This window comes from Salmo salar, chromosome 05 (assembly GCF_965601325.2).
Source record: "Salmo salar chromosome 05, fSalSal1, whole genome shotgun sequence".
NCBI lineage: Eukaryota > Metazoa > Chordata > Actinopteri > Salmoniformes > Salmonidae > Salmo > Salmo salar.
Window position 1 is genome coordinate 83,935,869 of NC_138295.1, and position 20,827 is coordinate 83,956,695.

Sequence of the window (20,827 nt, forward strand, 5' to 3'; positions counted from 1 at the left end):
GCCCTATCTTCCCCACCACCACCACCACCACTGAGGAGGAGCAGCTAGTGAAGCCCCGCCAGCGCACCTCAGCCAGCCGGGGCCTCTCACGCCTCTTCTCCTCCTTCCTCAAGCGGCGCTCGCAGTGCACAGACGTAGAGTGGGCCGAGGTCGAGAAGGCGGAGAAGGACAGGAAAGAGAAAGAGAAGGCAGAGGCTGGAACAAAGGAGGAAAAGTTAGAGCAGGCCAAGGGAGAGGAGAAGAAAGAGGCAGAGGAAAGGGGGGAGAAGAAAGAGGAGGAAGAAGCAGCAAAGAAAGCAGAGAAGAAGAAAGAGGACGAAGAAGCAGCAAAGAAAGCAGAGAAGAAGAAGAAGAAAGAAGAGGAAGAAGCAGCAAAGAAAGAGGCAGTGAAGAAGAAGAAAGAAGAGAAAGAGGCAGCAAAGAAAGCAGAGAAGAAGAAGAAAGAGGAGGAAGAGGCAGCAAAGAAAGCAGAGAAGAAGAAGAAAGAGGAGGAAGAAGCAGCAAGGAAAGCGAAGAAGAAAGAGGAGGAAGAGGCAGCAAAGAAAGCAGAGAAGAAGAAAAAAGAAGAGGAAGGGGTAACGAAGAAAGAGGCAGAGCAGCAGAATCAAGAGGAAGAGGCAGCAAAGAAAGAGGAGGAGAAGAAGAAAGAGGAGAGAGAGGCAGCAAAGAAAGCAGAGAAGAAGAAAAAAGAGGAGGAAGAGGCAGCAAAGAAAGAGGAGGAGAAGAAGAAGAAAGAGGAGGGAGAGGCAGCAAAGAAAGAGGAGAAGAAGAAAGAGGAGGAAGAGGCAGCAAAGAAAGCAGAGGAGAAGAAAGAGGAGGAAGAGGCAGCAAAGAAAGAGGAGGAGAAGAAGAAGAAAGAGGAGGGAGAGGCAGCAAAGAAAGAGGAGAAGAAGAAAGAGGAGGGAGAGGCAGCAAAGAAAGCAGAGGAGAAGAAAGAGGAGGAAGAGGCAGCAAAGAAAGCAGAGAAGAAGAAGAAAGACGAGGAGGAGGCAGCAAAGAAAGCAGAGAAGAAGAAGAAAGAGGAGGAAGGGGCAGCAAAGAAAGAGGAGAAGAAGAAAGGGGAGGAAAAGACAACGAAAAAAACGCAAAAGGGGAAGAAGAAAGAGAAAGAAAATAAAGAGGAGGAGAAGGGGAAGAAGAACGAGGCGAATAAAGAGGTAAAGAAGAACGAGGAGAATAAAGAGGTAAAGAAGAAAAAACGGAAGGGTAAAAAGAAAGCAGGGGAGGAGCACAAAGCAGGGGAGCAGTCCACAACAGAGGTGCAGGTGAAAGCCCCCATCGCGGCCCCGGAGCCAGAGCTCAGAGCAGAGGGGGAGGCTGAACAGGAGAGGCAGGAGGAGCTGGTAGAGGCCCAGGACTATCACTCCATCAGCAGCGCAGAGACACAGGTGAGTGAGGGAGACAGACACAGTGAACTTCTCAGCTAGGGCATGGGTGCACAACTCTGTTCCTTGGGGAATGCTATCCTGCAGTTTTTTTTGTTCTGATTTAGATTGTGGGAGACAGCTTTTGCAGTGCGCAAAAAACAAAAATGCAGAATTATCATACCTACACTGAACAAAAATATAAACGCAACATGTGAAGTGTTGGTCCCATGTTTCATGAGCTGAAATAAAAGATCACAGAAATGTTCCATATGCACAAAAAGCTAATTTCTCTCAAATGGTATGCACAAATGTATTTACATCCCTGATAGTGAGCATTTCTCCTTTGTCAAGATAATTCATCCACCTGACAGGTGTGGTATAATCAACAAGTTGATTAAAGAGCACGATCATTACACAGGTGCACCTTGTGCTGGGGACAATAAAAGGCCCCTCTAAAATGTGCAGTTTTGTCACACAACACGAAGCCACAGATGTCTCAAGTTATGAGGGAGTGTGCAGTTGCCATGCTGAATTGACTTTATTTTAATTTACTGATTTCCTTATATGAACTGTAACTGAAATTGTTGCATGCTGTGTTTATATTTTTGTTCAGTATATTATTAAATGTGTCAATGAGTTGCCTTCCCATTTTTTACAATGCTGCTATTATTTTGCACATTGAGGGGCTGCATTGCAGCAGACTGAAGATGTAGGCCAATGAGTCTCAAGTGAGAGACTGGAGTAAAAATAAGTGAAGTGAACATCAAGCACAGAAACTGAAGGAACATCTTACCCAGAGTCTGATCAACAACATAGCATTCAGAGAATAGCTACACTGAAGACACTCAGCGTAGCAGGAGAGAGAGGTACAGGACAAAACATCAACTCATTTGGTGCTTGACTGGGGTGGGCTGCTGACTCAGCAGAACTGACTAGGCTGGTCTGTGCTGGTCTAGAGCCGCCTAGATCTAGTCTGTGTTAGGAAAAGTACCGCTTCAAGTAATTATTTAATAACTTAAGTAACGTTGCTGTTACATAGTAATCTAGTACTACTAATCTAGTAGTGCTGAGCGAAAATTTATTATTTTTTTTTTAGCTTGATGCTCAGTTTGTGTAGAGAAAAATCAGATCAAGTCTGAACTGTGCGATGTAGTAGGGAGTTGAAGTTTCCAACAGACCAAAATTCGACATAGTTTACAGCAGAAAATGTGCTAATTAACTACAATGAACATAATCCATTGCTTGTCCGGTCTCGGTCTGTGTGGAGCAGAGATGAGAGAACAAGAGAGAGGGATAGAGAGCAGTTGCTTTGCGAGGTATCTCTACCTGGAAATACATCATCTAAGTGATTGATAGTTGGTATTCAGCATAAAAGTATGTCTTATTTACTACTAAAATAGTGATTTTATCAGACAGCATAGGCAGCAGCTCTGTACAGATGAGTTGATGACTTGGAATGAAATAATAAAGTCATCAAATAAAACAAATATTTTATTAAAGTAAAGTACTGTGAAGAAATGGTTAATAAGTGATAAGTAATGGTCAGTCATTATCATCATGGGACTTTTATTAATGGTTTGATTCTGTGTTGTTACAGCCTTTAACCCACATAATGCATGCTGCATTTATTGTTAAAAAAATGTTTTATAGAAACCGAAATCAAAAACTTAGATTATTTTTTTAATAATCGAACCGAAACCGAACCGACATAAAAAAAAATCTCTCAGCACTATAATCAAGGACAAGAGTTCAAGTGTAGTTGGAAGAGAGAAGAGCATGGCGGTATGAAAGTTGTTTGTTATAACACAAGTGGAAGAAGGACTGCAGTGCGTGCCATGCTCTTCTCTCTAACAACTACACTGGAAGTCACTTGTCCTTATTTCCTGAGGATAATGACTGCATTATATTTTGAGTCACTCTATTGCATAAATGTAACTGTCTTTAATTAGAAATGAAACATCCTGACAACATGTCTGTCATATGACCTTTCCGTGACCCCCTAGCCAGCACAGGCGGAGAAGAAGGCGAACGCCGAGGTAGAGAAGGAGGCGGTAGAGGAGGAAGAGAAGGAGGCGGGAGTAGAGGAGAAAGAGAAGAAAGAAGAAACAGAGGAAGAGCCGGCCGAGCAGATGGAGGAGGGAGAGGCGAATGGAGGGGAGGGGGAGAACACTAATGGAGAAGAGGAGAAGACGGCTTTAGCGAGGAGGCCAAACCCTCCAAGCGCCCGCGGATCATGCAGTGTAAAGTCACCCTCCTGGACGACACTCTGTTTGAGTGTGAGCTCGGTGTAAGACACTTCTCAAATACACCGTTGTCTTTTCAGCCTTGTTCTAGTCTTTTCTACTCTTCAAATAATTGCCCATCAACTCTGTTTCTGACTTAATTTTTTTGAATGCATAGTTGTGATTGTTTGTGAGTACAACCAGTAATATTTCTTCCTTACTGAATGCTTATTTGTGATTGGTTGTGAGTACAACCAGTAATATTTCTTTCTTACTGAATGTTTATTTGTGATTGGTCTCCTCTCCGTCTCCCTGTGTAGAAACATGCGACGGGCTCGGATCTGTTTGTGAAGGTGTGTGACCACCTCAACCTGCTGGAGAGAGACTACTGTGGCCTGGCCGTCTGGGATACCCCCACCTCCAGGGTACACTACACTTTGCCTGGTTTAACAATGGGGTGCTAATCTAGGGTGAAGTGGTGAACAGTCATTTTAACCTTCCAAGTGAAATGAGGGTAGATTGCATCTCAACTGTGGAGATTTTCTTTGGCAGAGAAAGATATGTTCAGTGGGTTGTTTTGAGTGTAGTTTGACTGCATGTTCTTGCCCACTAGAGAAACAGTACCTATAGGATGGAAGGTGCAGTTTCACCACATAGGGCAACATTACTTTCTTACAGTACGATGGCGTTCATTGAGTCTGTTCTCCCGCTGTCATTTACAGACATGGCTGGACGCCTCCAAAGAGATCCGGAAACAGGTGGCAGGTGGGTGATGTCAATATGATGACATACAGTAAATACATTTTTCTAACTCAAATTGCCAACAGTACTCACTCTGTATTTTCATCTCCAGATTATACATACGAGTTCACTTTCAACGTGAAGTTCTACCCTCCTGATCCAGCTCAGCTCACAGAAGACCTCACCAGGTTAATCTACACACATCTACAATATCTGCTGTTAACTCAATTTCAGGCTGTCAGTGGTTAACTCCCATTCCCCTCGCTCTCCCTCTCTCTCTCCCTCTCTCTCTTCACTCTCCCTCTCTCTCTTCACTCTCCATCTCTCTCTCTCTCTCCCTCTCTCTCTTCGCTCTCCCTCTCTCTCTTCACTCTCCCATTCCCCTCCCTCCCTCTCTCTCTTCACTCTCCCTCTCTCTCCCATTCCCCTCCCTCCCTCTCCCTCTCTCTCTCACTCTCCCATTCCTCTCTCTCTTCACTCTCCCATTCCCCTCCCTCTCCCTCTCTCTCTTCACTCTCCCATTCCCTCCCTCCCTCTCCCTCTCTCTCTTCACTCTCCCATTCCCCTCCCTCCCTCTCCTCTCTCTCTTCACTCTCCCATTCCCCTCCTCTCTCTCTTCACTCTCCCATTCCCCTCCCTCTCCCTCTCTCTCTTCACTCTCCCCTCTCCATTCCCCCCTCTCCTCTCTCTCTTCACTCTCCCATTCCCCTCCCTCTTCCTCTCTCTCTTCACTCTCCCCTCTCCCATTCCCCTCCCTCTCCCTCTCTCTCTTCACTCTCTCTCTCTCTCCCCATTCCCCTCCCTCTCTCTCTTCACTCTCTCTCTCTCTCTTTCTTCACCCTCGCCCCCTCTCTCTCTCTTTCCCTTACCCCCCTTCCTCTTTCTCTTCCTCCCTCCCTCCTCCGCAATATCTCTCTCTCCCTTCACCCCTCCTCTCTCCTCTCTCTCTTCACCCCCCCTCTGTCTCACCCACCACCCCCTTTCTCTCTCCCTTCACCCTGTCTCTCTTTTTATCCCTCTACCCCTCCCTCTCTCTCTCTCTCTCCCTCCCTCTCCCAGGTACTACCTGTGTCTACAGCTGCGTAAAGACATCCTGAGTGGCCTGCTGCCATGCTCCTTTGTAACTCTGGCCATGCTAGGCTCCTACACGGCCCAGTCTGAGCTGGGGGAGTATGATCCAGAGGTCCACGGCTCTCACTACACCAAGGAGCTGAGGCTGGCCCCGGGACAGGGCAAAGAGCTGGAGGACAAGGTCATGGAGTTGCACCGCACATACAGGTAAGAACCAGGGGAGGACTGACTATATACTGGAACTATCATGTACAAAAGACCAGGGAGGACCAGACTATATACTGGAACTATCATGTACAAAAGACCAGGGAGGACCAGACTATATACTGGAACTATCATGTAGAAAAGACCAGGGAGGACCAGACTCTATACTGGAGTAATGTAGAAAAGACCAGGGAGGACCAGACTATATACTGGAACTATCATGTAGAAAAGACCAGGGAGGACCGGACTATATACTGGAACTATCATGTAGAAAAGACCAGGGAGGACCAGACTCTATACTGGAGTAATGTAGAAAAGACCAGGGTGGACCAGACTCAATCCTGGAGTAATGTAGAAAAGACCAGGGAGGACCAGACTCAATCCTGGAGCTAGATGTAGAAAAGACCAGGGAGGACCGGACTATATACTGGAACTGTGATGTACAAAAGACCAGGGAGGACCAGACTATATACTGGAACTATCATGTAGAAAAGACCAGGGAGGACCAGACTATATACTGGAGTAATGTAGAAAAGACCAGGGAGGACCTGACTATATACTGGAGTAATGTAGAAAAGACCAGGGAGGACCTGACTATATACTGGAGTAATGTAGAAAAGACCAGGGAGGACCTGACTCTATACTGGAGTAATGTAGAAAAGACCAGGGAGGACCTGACTATATACTGGAGTAATGTAGAAAAGACCAGGGAGGACTGACTATATACTGGAGTAATGTAGAAAAGACCAGGGAGGACCTGACTCTATACTGGAGTAATGTAGAAAAGACCAGGGAGGACCTGACTATATACTGGAGTAATGTAGAAAAGACCAGGGAGGACCGACTATATACTGGAGTAATGTAGAAAAGACCAGGGAGGACTGACTATATACTGGAGTAATGTAGAAAAGACCAGGGAGGACCAGACTCTATACTGGAGTAATGTAGAAAAGACCAGGGAGGACCTGACTATATACTGGAGTAATGTAGAAAAGACCAGGGAGGACCGGACTATATACTGGAGTAATGTAGAAAAGACCAGGGAGGACCGGACTATATACTGGACTAATGAAGAAAAGACCAGGGAGGACCAGACTATATACTGGAGTAATGTAGAAAAGACCAGGGAGGACCGGACTATATACTGGAGTAATGAAGAAAAGACCAGGGAGGACCGGACTATATACTGGAGTAATGTAGAAAAGACCAGGGAGGACCGGACTATATACTGGAGTAATGTAGAAAAGACCAGGGAGGACCGGACTATATACTGGAGTAATGTAGAAAAGACCAGGGAGGACCAGACTATATACTGGAGTAATGTACAAAAGACCAGGGAGTACCAGACTATATACTGGAGTAATGTAGAAAAGACCAGGGAGGACTGACTATATACTGGAGTAATGAAGAAAAGACCAGGGAGGACTGACTATATACTGGAGTAATGTAGAAAAGACCAGGGAGGACCGGACTATATACTGGAGTAATGAAGAAAAGACCAGGGAGGACCGGACTATATACTGGAGTAATGAAGAAAAGACCAGGGAGGACTGACTATATACTGGAGTAATGTACAAAAGACCAGGGAGTACCAGACTATATACTGGAGTAATGTAGAAAAGACCAGGGAGGACTGACTATATACTGGAGTAATGAAGAAAAGACCAGGGAGGACCGGACTATATACTGGAGTAATGAAGAAAAGACCAGGGAGGACCGGACTATATACTGGAGTAATGTAGAAAAGACCAGGGAGGACCGGACTATATACTGGAGTAATGAAGAAAAGACCAGGGAGGACTGACTATATACTGGAGTAATGTAGAAAAGACCAGGGAGGACCGGACTATATACTGGAGTAATGAAGAAAAGACCAGGGAGGACCGGACTATATACTGGAGTAATGTAGAAAAGACCAGGGAGGACCAGACTATATACTGGAGTAATGTAGAAAAGACCAGGGAGGACCAGACTATGTACTGGAGTAATGTAGAAAAGACCAGGGAGGACCTGACTCTATACTGGAGTAATGTACAAAAGACCAGGGAGGACTGACTATATACAGGAGTAATGTAGAAAAGACCAGGGAGGACCAGACTCTATACTGGAGTAATGTAGAAAAGACCAGGGAGGACCAGACTATATACTGGAGCTATGATAAAGAATGGAGCGGCAGAATGTCACATACAGGTCAGATGTGGGGTTTTAGGAGGAAAGAGCAGCAGCCTTTACATATATGCTAGCTTTATACATGTGCACTGTATGCACAGATGACACGCACCATAAACGTGTTATCATATAGCTGCTAACTTGCACAGGTGTGGTAACTTACACTTATATAGTTGCTAACTTGCACCCTTACATGTTTACTTTTGAGTAATTTAGGAGACGCTCTTATCCAGAGAGACTTACAGTAGTTGTGAGTGCAAACATTATTGTACTTGTCCCCTGTGGGAATCAAACCCACAACCCTGGCGTTGCAAGCACCATGCTCTACACGGGACCTGTTTACATTTTTTTTTATGTAACCTTTATTTAACTACTGGGGAACAGTGGGCCATCATTGTAAATAAGAATTTGTTCTTAACTGACTTGCCTAGTTAAATAAAGGTTACATAGAAGAATAAAAACTGTAAACAGGTCCCGTGTAGAGCATGGTGCTTGCCTCGCCAGGGTTGTGGGTTCCATTCCTGCCTTGTTCAGGGGCAGAACGACACATTTTTACCTTGTCAGCTCAGGGATTCCATCCAGCAACCTTTCAATTACTGGCCCAACTCTCTGACCACCAGGCTACCTGCTGTACCCATCTCTGTGTTTGTCTCCAGGTCCATGAGTCCAGCCCAGGCAGACATGTTGTTTCTGGAGAATGCCAAGAAGCTGTCCATGTATGGAGTGGATCTGCACCAAGCCAAGGTACAATTTAGAATGTTCTGGAATCAAGGATTGGAACACTTCTATCTATAGAAGGAAAAATGTTTTATATATATTTTTAAGAGCGGTCAGAAAAAGTAGAAAACTATCAAATCGAAGTGCATGATTTGGGAATAACAAGGTTAGGCAACTCTAGCAACCACAGATTTTGAATTACAAAATCGCTGTCATCATCAAACAAGAGATGAATCTGTGCTGCTGAAAGTGTAGCAGAGTCTGTCTCCTAGTGGCATGTTGCTGTAAATGCAGGAATAACAGTGACGGAAGATGCCTATAGTGTCTATGATGAGGATATATACAACATATTGATCATCTTTACTGAATATACTTTTCCTACATGCTCTCAGGATCTTGAGGGTGTGGACATCACACTAGGGGTGTGTTCTGGTGGTCTCATGGTATACAAGGACAAGCTGAGAATCAATCGTTTCCCCTGGCCCAAAGTCCTCAAGATCTCCTACAAGCGAAGCAGCTTCTTCATCAAGATCCGTCCCTCTGAACAAGAACAGTACGAGAGCACAATCGGCTTCAAGCTGCCCAACTACAAGGCCTCCAAGAAGCTGTGGAAGGCCTCAGTGGAACACCATACCTTCTTCAGGTGAGAAACTCACTCACCCTCAGTGATAAATAGGTGAATAAATAGGTGGTGGGTAAACCGTGATCGCCGATCACGGTGAGTAAAATCATTTCCCTATACTTTAAGTTGAGAAAATGAATGGAACTATATATTGAGAGTGTTTAGGGGTTAAATACATGTTAAAAAAAAATGTTTCCTGGTCTATCTTCTATCTCTCAGATATAGGACAGAAACTTCAGAACAAACTTCCTTTAGATGTTTTGGGGGGGACTATCTGTTGTTCCATGTATCTGTTATTCTATGTGTTGTATGGGCTAATAGCAGTAAGGCCAAATACACATTTTCATCAAATAATTAATTAATAATAAAAAATATATGTATACTTCAAGGGGTCTTAGAATTCAAAGTCAAATAGCTAAATGATCCTTGGTATGACCTTCTTAAAACAATTCCATATAGCTTAGTAGAACCCCCCCTCCCCCGGCTTAGACAGGGCTTCGACTGTAATGGCCTAATAATATTATCTTTGAGAACTAACAATCAGCAAAACAAAAACTAGACAGTCAGGGAGAATTGAAAAATCCCAAAACAATAAATTTAACAGTAGAGATTTTGTTATGTTTAAGCAAAAGAACACAGCATTAGCCATGGCAAAATGCTTAGAATTGCAGGAAATTTGCTTTTAAACGGCAAAATATTGTCTCTGTTCCATGGCAGAATATGTAGAATCGCAGGAAATCTGCTTTAAAACTGCAACCTTTTTAGCTGCATGGCAGAATGTGTAGAATTGCAGGAAGCAAAAATGTCTCTTAGCTCCATGGAGAAATTTGTAGAATTTAAGGAAATTGGCTTATAAATGCAAAAGTTTCTCTACACCGCCAAGATGGGGGCTTCCAAAATGTTCAGCCGAGCCAACGTGCATTTACCCTCCGCTACACCACACTGCTTCCAACTAACAAGTTACCTTTAACCACAGATCTAGGATCAGATTATCCTACCCCCCAATCCTGACCTTAACCATTAGGACGTTAAAGCAATATCTGATCCCATATCAGTGGTTACGGGCGGGCAACTTCTACCTACTCCACTTCCTGGATCATCTGCTCCATAGAGATACAATGAAAGTGTTCTATTTAATTCTGTCATCTGCCCCCACTACTGCCCGGCAACAGGGGGCCATTCTCAGGTTACCAATCCCTTGTGCCTTCTAATTGGCCCCTGCAGCATAACGTTTCTGAGAGTAACTCTATTAGCCCCGGTGGTAGTCTAACTCCAGCTACAGTGCTGTGAAAAATATTTGCCCCCTTAATGATTTTCTCTATTTCTGCATATTTTTGATACTGAATGTCATCAGATCTTCAACCACATCTCGCTGTGGAGGAATTTTGTTGTTTAGCTCGGCAACATTTGTGGGTTTTCAAAGCATGAACTGCTCATTTCAAGTCCTTCCAGAACATCTCAATTTGGATTAGGTCTGGACTTTGAGTAGGCCATTACAAAACTTCAAATTTGTTGCTTTTTAACCATTTTCATGTAGACTTGATTGTGTGTTTTGGATCATTGTCTTGCTGCATGACTCAGCTGCGCTTCAGCTCACAGACAGATGGCCTGACATTCTCCTGTAGATTTCTCTGATACAGAGCAGAGGTCATGGTTCCTACTATTAAGGCATGTTGTCCAGGTCCTGAGGCAGTAAAGCATCCCAAACCATCACACTACCACCACCATGCTTGACCGTTGTATGAGGTTCTTACTGTGGAATGCAGTGTTTGGTTTTCGCCAGACATAATGGGACCCATCTCGTCCAAAAAGATGACTCAAATTTGCCAAGATGCACCTGGATGATCATCAAGACTCTTGGAAAAATGTTTTATGGACAGATGAGTCAAAGTCCCATTATGCCTGGCGAAAACCAAACACTGCATTCCACAGTAAGAACCTTGTACCAACGGTCAAGCATGGTGGTGGTAGTGTGATGGTTTGAGGGGGGGGGGCAACATTTCTCCACAGAGACGGGAGAGACTGATCAACAACTATAGGAGCGTTTGGTTGGAGTCATTGCAACTTAAGGTGGAAGAACCAGTTATTGAGTATAAAGGGGCAATTACTTTTTCACACGGACATTGGGTGTTGCACAACTTTGTTCACGAAATAAATGAAATAAGTATGTAATTGTTGTGTTATTTGTTCACTCAAATTACCTTTATCTAATATTATGTTTTGTTTGAAGATCTGATAACATTCAGTAACAAAAATATACAAAAGTAGAGAATTAGAAAGGGGGCAAAAACTTTTTCACAGCACTGTGACAAGTCAGTCATACAGGAGGAACTCTGGATTAAGCTGGTTAAGGTAACATGTGATTGGTCTAAATCACCTGGCAGTATGCCATTGGAGGAACATGACTAAGCTTTTATTAAAGCTGGAGTTTGGCTGGCCCTGTGATGTGATTTATTGATTCATCACATCACTGGGCAAGCTATTGTGAACTATGAAACCAAATCATTATAATAAGCACATAGTAGCGTGTCTAGAAACTGTGAGTGACTGTGTGATTCTCCTCCCCCAGGGTGTCGTCCGTGGAGCCCCCGTCGTCCCGCTCCCGGTTCCTGGCGCTGGGGTCAAAGTTCAGGTACAGCGGCCGAACCCAGGCCCAGACCCGCCAGGCCAGTTCCATGATCGCCCGGCCCGCCCCACGCTTCACACGGTCCGCCAGCAAGAGGCTGTCCCGCACCATCGATGAAGGTGTGTGTGTGTGTGTGTGTGTGTGTGTGTGTGTGTGTGTGTGTGTGTGTGTGTGTGTGTGTGTGTGTGTGTGTGTGTGTGTGTGTGTGTGTGTGTGTGTGTGTGTGTGTGTGTGTGTTACAGTATGTGGTATTTGGTGTGTGTGTGTGTGTGTGTGTGTTACAGTATGTGGTATTTGGTGTGTGGGTGTGGGTGTTACAGTATTTGGTGTGTGTGTGTATTACAGTATGTGGTTTTTGGTGTGTGGGTGTGTGTGTGTATTACAGTATGTGGTTTTTGGTGTGTGTGTGTGTGTGTGTATTACAGTATGTGGTTTTTGGTGTGTGGGTGTATGTGTGTATGTATTACAGTATGTGGTTTTTGGTGTGTGGGTGTATGTGTGTATGTATTACAGTATGTGGTTTTTGTGTGTGTGTGTGTGTGTGTGTGTGTGTGTGTGTGGTGTGTGTGTGTGTGTGTGTGTGTGTGTGTGTGTGTGTGTGTGTGTGTGTGTGTGTGTGTGTGTGGTATGTGTGTGTGTATTACAGTGTGTGTATGTGTGTGTGTATTACAGTGTGTGTGTGTATGTGTGTATTACAGTATGTGGTTTGTGTGTGTGTGTGTATTACAGTATGGGGTTTGTGTGTGGGGGAATGTGTGTGTTGGTGCCAGCGTGCAGGACTTCAAGATCAGTCTTTCACCAACTTGTCCCACTCTTGTAGCTGGAGATGATGATCTCCAAGCCTCGCAGCTCTCTGCTAGTCCAAACAAGACTGAGGATGACGATTGGTTCTTCATGCTGGGATCTGACCAACCCCAGACCTTTTTTTCACCAGGTAGCCAATCAGGAACCATGTGGACCATCATTGAAGTTTTGACTCAGCTTACATAGAGCAACCTCAGTTCAGCCTTGCTAGAGAACTATATACTGTAGCTTTGAGTCAGCTTGATCTAACCCTGCACTCTGTCAGTCCTGTCATCATCTCATTAGCTCCAACCCTTATGCTGAGGCCTAATCTCAGGCCAGTTTGGGTCAACGCTGGTGACTCACCAAGGGCAGCTCAGAATGGCCTGCCAATCAATCACAGCTACAGTTACATTGATGCTCCATTCACTTCTAACAGCTTATGACTGACTAACAGCAGCTTCAGAGCTCTTGAGTCTTTGGTCCATGTTGTGTTGCTTGTTAAAGAGAGCCTTCAGTTCTTTGGTCCATGTTGTGTTGCTTGTTAAAGAGAGCATTCAGTTCTTTGGTCCATGTTGTGTTGCTTGTTAAAGAGAGCCTTCAGTTATTTGGTCCATGTTGTGTTGCTTGTTAAAGAGAGGCTTCAGTTCTTTGGTCCATGTTGGGTTGCTTGTTAAAGAGAGCATTCAGTTCTTTGGTCCGTGTTGTGTTGTTTGTTAAAGAGAGCCTTCAGTTCTTTGGTCCATGTTGTGTTGCTTGTTAAAGAGAGCATTCAGTTCTTTGGTCCATGTTGTTTTGCTTGTTAAAGAGAGCCTTCAGTTCTTTGGTCCGTGCTTGATGATGGACATCATTGTGTCCAGGAGACTGCCGTTCTTGTGCTTGGAACTAAACGACAAGCTCTGCAGATCTCAGAATTGTGTGGTAGTCTCGTACTAACTTAATTTGCTATCTACCTGCCAGATACATTGAATTCCATTTGCTTACTAAATAAGTGAGCTTTGCTCTGAAAGCCCCTGAAATGCAGACCTGTGGAGGGGAGCTTTGCCTTACTCTCTCCTCCGTCTAACCTCACCATTAACTCCTGCAGTAACACCATTACCTCATGTTCTATCAACAGCCAGAGGGGGGGAGACTTTCTCTGTGGAGACTTCCACTCAGAGCTGGGATGATGGCAAGTCCGTCCAGACAGTCAGACAGGCATGGCAGGAGACTGAGACAGGCCAGACGGTCAGTCGGACTGTCAGTCAGACATGGCAGGGACGGGTGTCTGATGAACAGCAGCAGGGGAGACTGGAGGAGGAGAAAGAGAAGGATTGGTTTATCCTGCTGGGAAGACAACCCTCCCTTCTTTATGTCCCCTACCCCACGATGAAACCGCCAGGTATCTGTTGTTAACCTCATTCTGTACCTGGTGTAGCTGTGGTATACCTTATGTCACTGTGTGCATCCTGGCTTTGACTATAAATCCGTTGAGGTGTGCTTTAGAAGTTGACAGTGATGGAAGGTGAACCTGCTAAGCTCGCCACCGACCGTGATGACTTCTTTAAAGATGTTGCTCTGTCATGTACTGGCTTATATTTAATGTTGCTATCTTATCAATGGTGCTTGGCCCTCACTGTGATACTGTGGTAAGTATACTTTGCTGAAGATCCTCTGTTTGCAGTGTGCTCACGCGCTACGTTATTCTTCTATATGTAAGGGATCCGCTCCGTTCTAAACGTTTCTGTGATATCCTCAGTTAAATACCGCTCTGCCAAGGTGGCAAAGGTGGCCACGGCCAACATTCTGGAGAGGCTGCTACAGCCAAGGCAGGAACAAAGTGATGACTGGGTCATGCAGTTCGACCGCAGCTTTGAGTTTGCAGACACACCTCCATGTGAGTCGTCATACTATATACATTCACTAGCTGTTGTTCATTAGTACAGAAATATAGAGTTTTGCAGAACAGACATGATTGTCTGTCTGATAGAACAGGGAATCATAATTTCTGTCTGTAACATTCTGAACGTTTCACCTTACTGAATAGGCTACACTCCTGTTCTTCCTATACTGATAACCCCAATATGCCCCTCCCCAGTCTCTCCCCCAGTCTCCCTGGAGAAGGAGGAGACTAGGCAGGAGAGGAGGGAGGTGATCAAGAGGCTCCAGGGAGGAGTGTTCCTGGTGGAGAAGCTGAGGGAGGTAGAGGTGTTGGAGGAGAGACTGAGGGAGGTGAAGGTTCTGGAAGAACGGCTGCAGGAGGTGGAGGAGCTGGAGGAGAGGATACAGGAGGAGGTAGAGGCCAGGCAGCAGCAGGAGGAGGGGGAGGTAGAGGAGGAGGAGGTGGAGGTCCGGCAGCAGCAGGAGGGAGGGGTAGAACAGGAGGAGGGGGCGGTAGAGGAGGATGTGGAAGAAGTAGATGAGTTGGAGGAGCAGATAAAGGAGGTGTTTCTCAAAGGATTGCTGCCAGATGAGTCAGGGGAAGATGAGGGAGTAAAAGAGGAGAGTATGGAAGAGGCAGAGGAATCTGAAGAAGGGTGGTCAAATGTGCCGAGCACCTCCACTGTGGTACGGAGCGTAGAGTGGAGGACCCAGAATAGGGTGACTATAGTGAAAGAGATGAGGCAACAAGAAGGAGAGATGGAGGAGGAGACGGTGGAACAGGTTGAGGTTTCAGACGAGGGATTGAAAGAGGATGAAGGATGGTTAGAGGAGAGGAAGCGTCAGGCTTTGGAGGAAGGGTTGCCAGAGGGGCTTGAGGAAAGGAGAGGAGAGATAAGAGTGGAAAGGAGGAGGAAGAAGAAGGTGACTATAGTGACACAGGATGAGAGTCTTCCAGATGAACTAGAGAAGAAAGCATCTGAGAAGTTGTCAGAGGACCAGATAGGAGGCCATTTTTATAAAGAGGGACAACTTATGGTGAAATTCAATGAACTATTTGCGGCAGAGAAGTTAGGGTTACCGATAGTTACAATTCAGCAGAAGATCGCGTACAAGGAATGGCTCCAAGAACAGGAGATGGTCAGGGAGGAGAAACAGGAGGAGAGAGTGGAACAGGTGAAGGTTTCAGGCGAGGGATTGATAGAGGTGAAAGGAGGTCTAGAGGATAGGATGCAGCAGATGTCAGAGGAAAGGTTGCCAGAGGCAGAGCAGACTGTGAAGAAAACCAAGAAAACGGTGAGAATAGTGGAAGAAATGAGGAGAACACAAAAGACACTCGAGGAAAAGTCATCAGAGGACATTTTATCAGAGGAAAGGCTGGGAGATGGTTTTTATACAGAGGGGGAAGTTTTGGTGAAATTCAGAAAGGATGTGGAGAGGGTTCCACATAGAGTCAGACAAATGGAGAAGCCCCAAGAAGAAGAAGAAGAAGAAGAAGAGGTAGTGGAAGTGAATATGCAGCCATCCCAGCCAGAAGACAAGGACGATTGGGTTGTGCTGCTGGACAGCCTCCCACACAAGACTCTTTATAAGCCTCCAGGTACGTCCCATCAACCAATCAACTTTGCTTCTCCCCGTCACCATTGAAACCGTAATGGAAGCGCTTGCTTTACCACCACCCACACAATTACCGACAATTCCATCTCTAACATTCGCTTTGCAAAGCTAACCAGCTCTTGTGTGTTTTACAACAATTGCCATTTCAATTGAAAGATAAACCTTTGGTGCAGCATGGATTTGTGTGGCTGAGAGAACTGCTGTCTCTACTTTGTCAGTCATGCCAGTCGACACCGCTCTGGTGCCTGTGGTCTCCACAAGATTCTCTTTGGTGTTAGTAGACACGGTCGAGCAGAGAGCACCAGAGAGGGAATGCATAGAAGTGGAGGCCACACAGCAACATCCTGAAAGGGGATTGGTGGAAGGACGGAGACCGTGGCAAATGCAGGAAGATGATTGGTTTATGCTCTTGGACCTGGCTGATCGTGTTTCTTCAGGTGTACCAACCACACCAGTTTCAGGTATGAAGAACTTTCATCAAAGCCCTGCTGCTTGTGCTATGCCTCAATTATTGGTATTTTAGGGATTGAAACAACTGGGCTACAATGACTGATTAATCATCGAACTAGGCTTTGAACTTCATATCTCTCACGGTTCATTGTGTCTTTATGTATCAGCTTCTTTGCAAGAGCAAGTTCAGGTGTACGTAGAGGAAACCATCTCTTCCATGGTTAAAGTGATGACAGTAGTGCAGAGAGAGGAGACCAGGGTGACTGTAGTGGAGGAGATGGAGTTACAGGAAGACCAGAGCCATCTGGAACAGAAACCGTCAAAATCACAGAGAGAGATGGAAGATGAGTGGTTTGTTCTGCTGGACATTGTTCCCAGAGAACCATCTGTGATTCCGTCAGGTATTTCCATGATTTTCATGCACTGCTTCCCAGTCCCAACACAATATTAACAACATGTCCCCTGAGCCTTGTGCTTCATACGCTGCAGAATACTTTCAAATAAGAATAACTAACAAGGTATTTGACTATCCACCAAGAGAAGGGCTTCAGCTACATTGCTTTGTGTAGTAATTTCAATTATCTTCCAGTATCTGAGGAATGTGTGTTTGTATCAGCTTCTGTGGAAGAGCGTATTCCGGTATACCCCAAGGAAAGCATCTCCTCTGTGGTTGAGTTGATGACAGTAGAGCAGAGAGAGGAGATAAGTGTGACTGTAATGGAAGAGAAGCAAGGGGAGCGACGTCAAGAAGAAGTTATTCTTCCACCACAGCCATCAAGAGAGATGGACGATGACTGGTTTGTGCAACTGGATGTCGTGCCCAGAGAACCATCCTGTATAGCACCAGGTACCCCATACAATCCAAGGCTTTGCGCCTCAGCCCCTGATCCCATCAAAATATACCCAACCCACCTCGCCAAACTCGCAGACTAACCATAGTACTTTTCCCATATGAACTTTAGAATGTTTATCTGGGAATATGATCTTTGATGACATGGCTTTTTGTGAGCCCACATATCTAGCTGATTCTGAAGGGTATGTACTATGTGTGTTTGTATCAGTCGCTCCAGCAGAGCCAACACCGGTTTCTCCAGATGTGATCAGCCCTGTGGTTGAGGTAAAGGCTGAAAAGCAGAAGCCAGTGGTGGTCCTGGTGGAGGAGACGAGGCCACAACAGAAACGGGAAGTAGAGGAGTGGCAGCGACAACCAGAGGGAGATGATGATTGGTTTACACTGTTTGCTGATGTCCGTGAGGAGCCGATCATTGTACCACCAGGTACCGTTCCTGCTTAATTGCCACAATCTTTGTACATTTGCAGCTGTGTACATTTCACAGCTTTGACTGAGAATAAACTATGGTTTTTGTAACTTTGGAGAACATCGTAAAGTCCCTAAACTAAAGGACTTTCCCCTGTCTGTATCAGTTGCTCTTGGTGAGCGTACTCCGGTATATCCAGATTTAAGCCAGACCACCTCTGTGGTTGATGTGACGACCATAGAAAAAATTATGAAGAAGAGGGTGACTATTGTTGAAGAGAGGTGGGGACAGCAAGAGGAGATACTCCAGTCAGAGATGATCATCTCAGAGCAGAGACCACCAGCAGAGAGAGAGGAGGGAGATGGCTGGTTTGTTCTGTTGGATGCCGTCCGTGAAGAACCTGCTGGGGTTCCACCAGGTACCTCAGACATACAGTACTGCCAACAAGCTAACTAACCACCAGAAACCTTAGACATACAGTACTGCCAACAAGCTAACTAACCACCAGAAACCTTAGACATACAGTACTGCCAACAAGCTAACTAACCACCAGAAACCTTAGACATACAGTACTGCCAACAAGCTAACTAACCACCAGGTACCTCAGACATACAGTACTGCCAACAAGCTAACTAACCACCAGGTACCTCAGACATACAGTACTGCCAACAAGCTAACTAACCACCAGGTACCTCAGACATACAGTACTGCCAACAAGCTAACTAACCACCAGGTACTTTAGACATACAGTACTGCCAACAAGCTAACTAACCAAACCTACGCTTTTTTTGTTTTGTGAATTAGGAATATGATATCTCTTGGGTTATGACTGGTCAATCATCAACAGGACCCTCTAATAGTAGTTGTGGTATATCAAGCTCTCTGTGTGTCTTTTTGCTCCAGTTTCTCTGGCTGTTAGCGATAGGGTATACCCAGAGGTTGTGCCAGCCAAACATCTGACCATTGAGCCTGAACCAAGAGTGTTTGTGGTGGAAGCAGTCAGATCACTTTCTGAAGACGTTTCCCTGGAGGGTAAAGCAACACAACCACAGAGAGAGCTGGATGATGATTGGTTTTTGCAGCTGGATGTTGCCCCTAAAGTAGCAGGTACTTTGACCATTCTAAGCTTGCTGTTGGCCACTCGAAATACAAATACCAACCCTTCTCTTGCTTCCAAAGGCTCTCAATTGTTGTGTGAGCCTGTTGACTATCCACAAAAGCTTTTGGCAAGGAATACACTATCATATTTACATGTTCTAGTAAAAGGCTTGATACCTTGTGGACTGTTGGGCTGTGTTTCTGTCTCTATCAGCTGCACCAGTGGTGGTGATTTACCCTGATGTGAGCACCACAGCTATTATGGTGGTGAAGGAGACAGTGGAACAGAACCCACCAAAGACCGTGAGGATCATGGAAGAGACTGTTAAGATGGAGGAGGGGCCTGTGGTAACACCTAAAGAAGTGGATGATGATTGGTTTGTGCTTTGGGACCACGCTCCCTCCAAGATACTGACCACACCCAAGGGTATTGCTGCTTGACCACCGTCTGCCCCTTTTGTCTTTTTCTTTGGTAAAACGCTGAACCCAGATTGTGGATTACTTGACATTGACAAGCCTGTTATCCTTGTTTTATTTCAGCGTTTCACGTAGACAGAGAGGTTATAGAGCTGGTACCCCGGAGAACAGTGGTTGTGGTGGAGGAAACTAGGAAACCACATAGAGTGGTGGAGGGCAGACGTCAACCGGAGGTTGAACTGGTGAAAACACTGCCTCCCCAAGAGAGAGGGGAGGGTGATGATTGGTTCACGTTCTTTGAAGCCTCTCGTCAAGAGCCTGTGAAGATGCCAACAGGTACCCACTGACCGCATCATCCTGAGCTCGGTTGTGCTTCACACATTCCCCTGTATCTTTTTTATAATGATGTGTGGTAAAGGGTCTCTAATCAGATATGCGCAGCTTTGGCCACAATCAGATTCTGTGTTCTAATTTGTGAATGGTAAGAGTATCATAGTCGAGTCTCCTGGGTACTCTGTGTCTGTCTGTATCAGTTGCTGTGGTAACTAGACCTGCCCCTGTGGTTGACGTGATGGTGACGAGCACAGAGCAGAGAACCCAGAAAAGGGTGACTGTAATGGAGGAGAGGTGGAGAGAGGAGAGGACTCTGCAGCAGAGACTGCCTCAGAGACATAGAGAGTTGGACGATGACTGGTTTGTCCTGCTGGATGCTGCCCCTAAAGAATTAGGTACCCCCCATCTCTTCATTCCCCTATCCCCCTGCTTTTCCTGCTAATTTTAGCTGCAGACTGAGACTACCAAAAGACTGAAACTACCAAAAATATCAGTTCATTTTGTCCGGCATATCTATTTGGAATAATTGTATAGCAGATCGAGATCACTATTGCTTGTTTGAATTTTTTGGAGAATTACAAAATGGTCTTCTACTGATACTTTAACGATGCCTGTAAGCTGTGTCTTAGATAAGAGCTCTGTTTGTGTGTTTGTATCAGTTGCTCTCCGTGAGCGTCTCCAGGACTATACTGACATTACTGTTGTCAAAGGTCCAGACGCTCAGCCCAAACCCAGAGTGGTGGTTGCTGAGGAGAAGAGACCACTGTTTGAGAGGAGGGTTCTGGAGAAGAGACCAGCACAACCCCAAAGAGATGTGGATGACGATTGGTTTGTGTTGCGGGATAAAAAATCGGGTGCAGGTACTTTGCGTCTTGAGTTTTTGCGTGCTGCCCTAAAACAATATGTTGATCTCACACCCGCTCTCCAACCTCAACTTACCAGAAAAGCTCGCAGACTAACATCCGTCCAACACTTTTACAACGTGGCTGTGCTTTGTCATGGGATTTTCCGCCGGAAAAATACATTGTTTGACGAACCAATGGGTCTTTTGGTTATGCTTTGCTTTATAGAAGAAATACAGTTGAAGTCGGAAGTTTACATTACACTTAGGTTGGAGTCATTAAAACTCGTTTTTCAACCACTCCACAAATTTCTTGTTAACAAACTATAGTTTTGGCAAGTCGGTTAGGACATCTACTTTGTGCATGACAAGTAATTTTTCCAACAATTGTTTACAGACATATTATTTCACTTATAATTCACTGTATCAC

At 45.3% G+C, this 20,827-nt stretch overlaps 1 protein-coding gene across 22 annotated transcripts in view; it reads left to right on the forward strand.

Annotated features, from left to right (window-relative positions):
- The first annotated feature begins 1,100 nt into the window (after positions 1 to 1,100).
- The window catches only part of LOC106593477 (uncharacterized), a 31,020-nt gene continuing 11,293 nt past the window's right edge, over positions 1,101 to 20,827 (forward strand). For 8 of the 22 annotated variants that reach the window (XM_082975760.1, XM_082975766.1, XM_082975769.1 and 5 more), the window contains exons 1-23: positions 1,101 to 1,388; positions 3,371 to 3,654; positions 3,910 to 4,014; positions 4,312 to 4,354; positions 4,443 to 4,518; positions 5,390 to 5,608; positions 8,431 to 8,518; positions 8,884 to 9,134; positions 11,683 to 11,858; positions 12,560 to 12,673; positions 13,640 to 13,903; positions 14,261 to 14,398; positions 14,600 to 15,982; positions 16,218 to 16,460; positions 16,617 to 16,850; positions 17,066 to 17,296; positions 17,511 to 17,726; positions 17,875 to 18,126; positions 18,612 to 18,815; positions 19,021 to 19,233; positions 19,347 to 19,559; positions 19,757 to 19,951; positions 20,216 to 20,416. In XM_082975760.1, coding sequence (XP_082831886.1) covers positions 3,601 to 3,654; positions 3,910 to 4,014; positions 4,312 to 4,354; positions 4,443 to 4,518; positions 5,390 to 5,608; positions 8,431 to 8,518; positions 8,884 to 9,134; positions 11,683 to 11,858; positions 12,560 to 12,673; positions 13,640 to 13,903; positions 14,261 to 14,398; positions 14,600 to 15,982; positions 16,218 to 16,460; positions 16,617 to 16,850; positions 17,066 to 17,296; positions 17,511 to 17,726; positions 17,875 to 18,126; positions 18,612 to 18,815; positions 19,021 to 19,233; positions 19,347 to 19,559; positions 19,757 to 19,951; positions 20,216 to 20,416 — 5,113 coding nt within the window. In that variant the 5' untranslated portion in view covers positions 1,101 to 1,388; positions 3,371 to 3,600. The remainder of the gene's footprint in view (positions 1,389 to 3,370; positions 3,655 to 3,909; positions 4,015 to 4,311; positions 4,355 to 4,442; positions 4,519 to 5,389; positions 5,609 to 8,430; positions 8,519 to 8,883; positions 9,135 to 11,682; positions 11,859 to 12,559; positions 12,674 to 13,639; positions 13,904 to 14,260; positions 14,399 to 14,599; positions 15,983 to 16,217; positions 16,461 to 16,616; positions 16,851 to 17,065; positions 17,297 to 17,510; positions 17,727 to 17,874; positions 18,127 to 18,611; positions 18,816 to 19,020; positions 19,234 to 19,346; positions 19,560 to 19,756; positions 19,952 to 20,215; positions 20,417 to 20,827) is intronic. The other 14 variants (XM_082975779.1, XM_082975780.1, XM_082975762.1 and 11 more) reach the window with 13 other exon arrangements.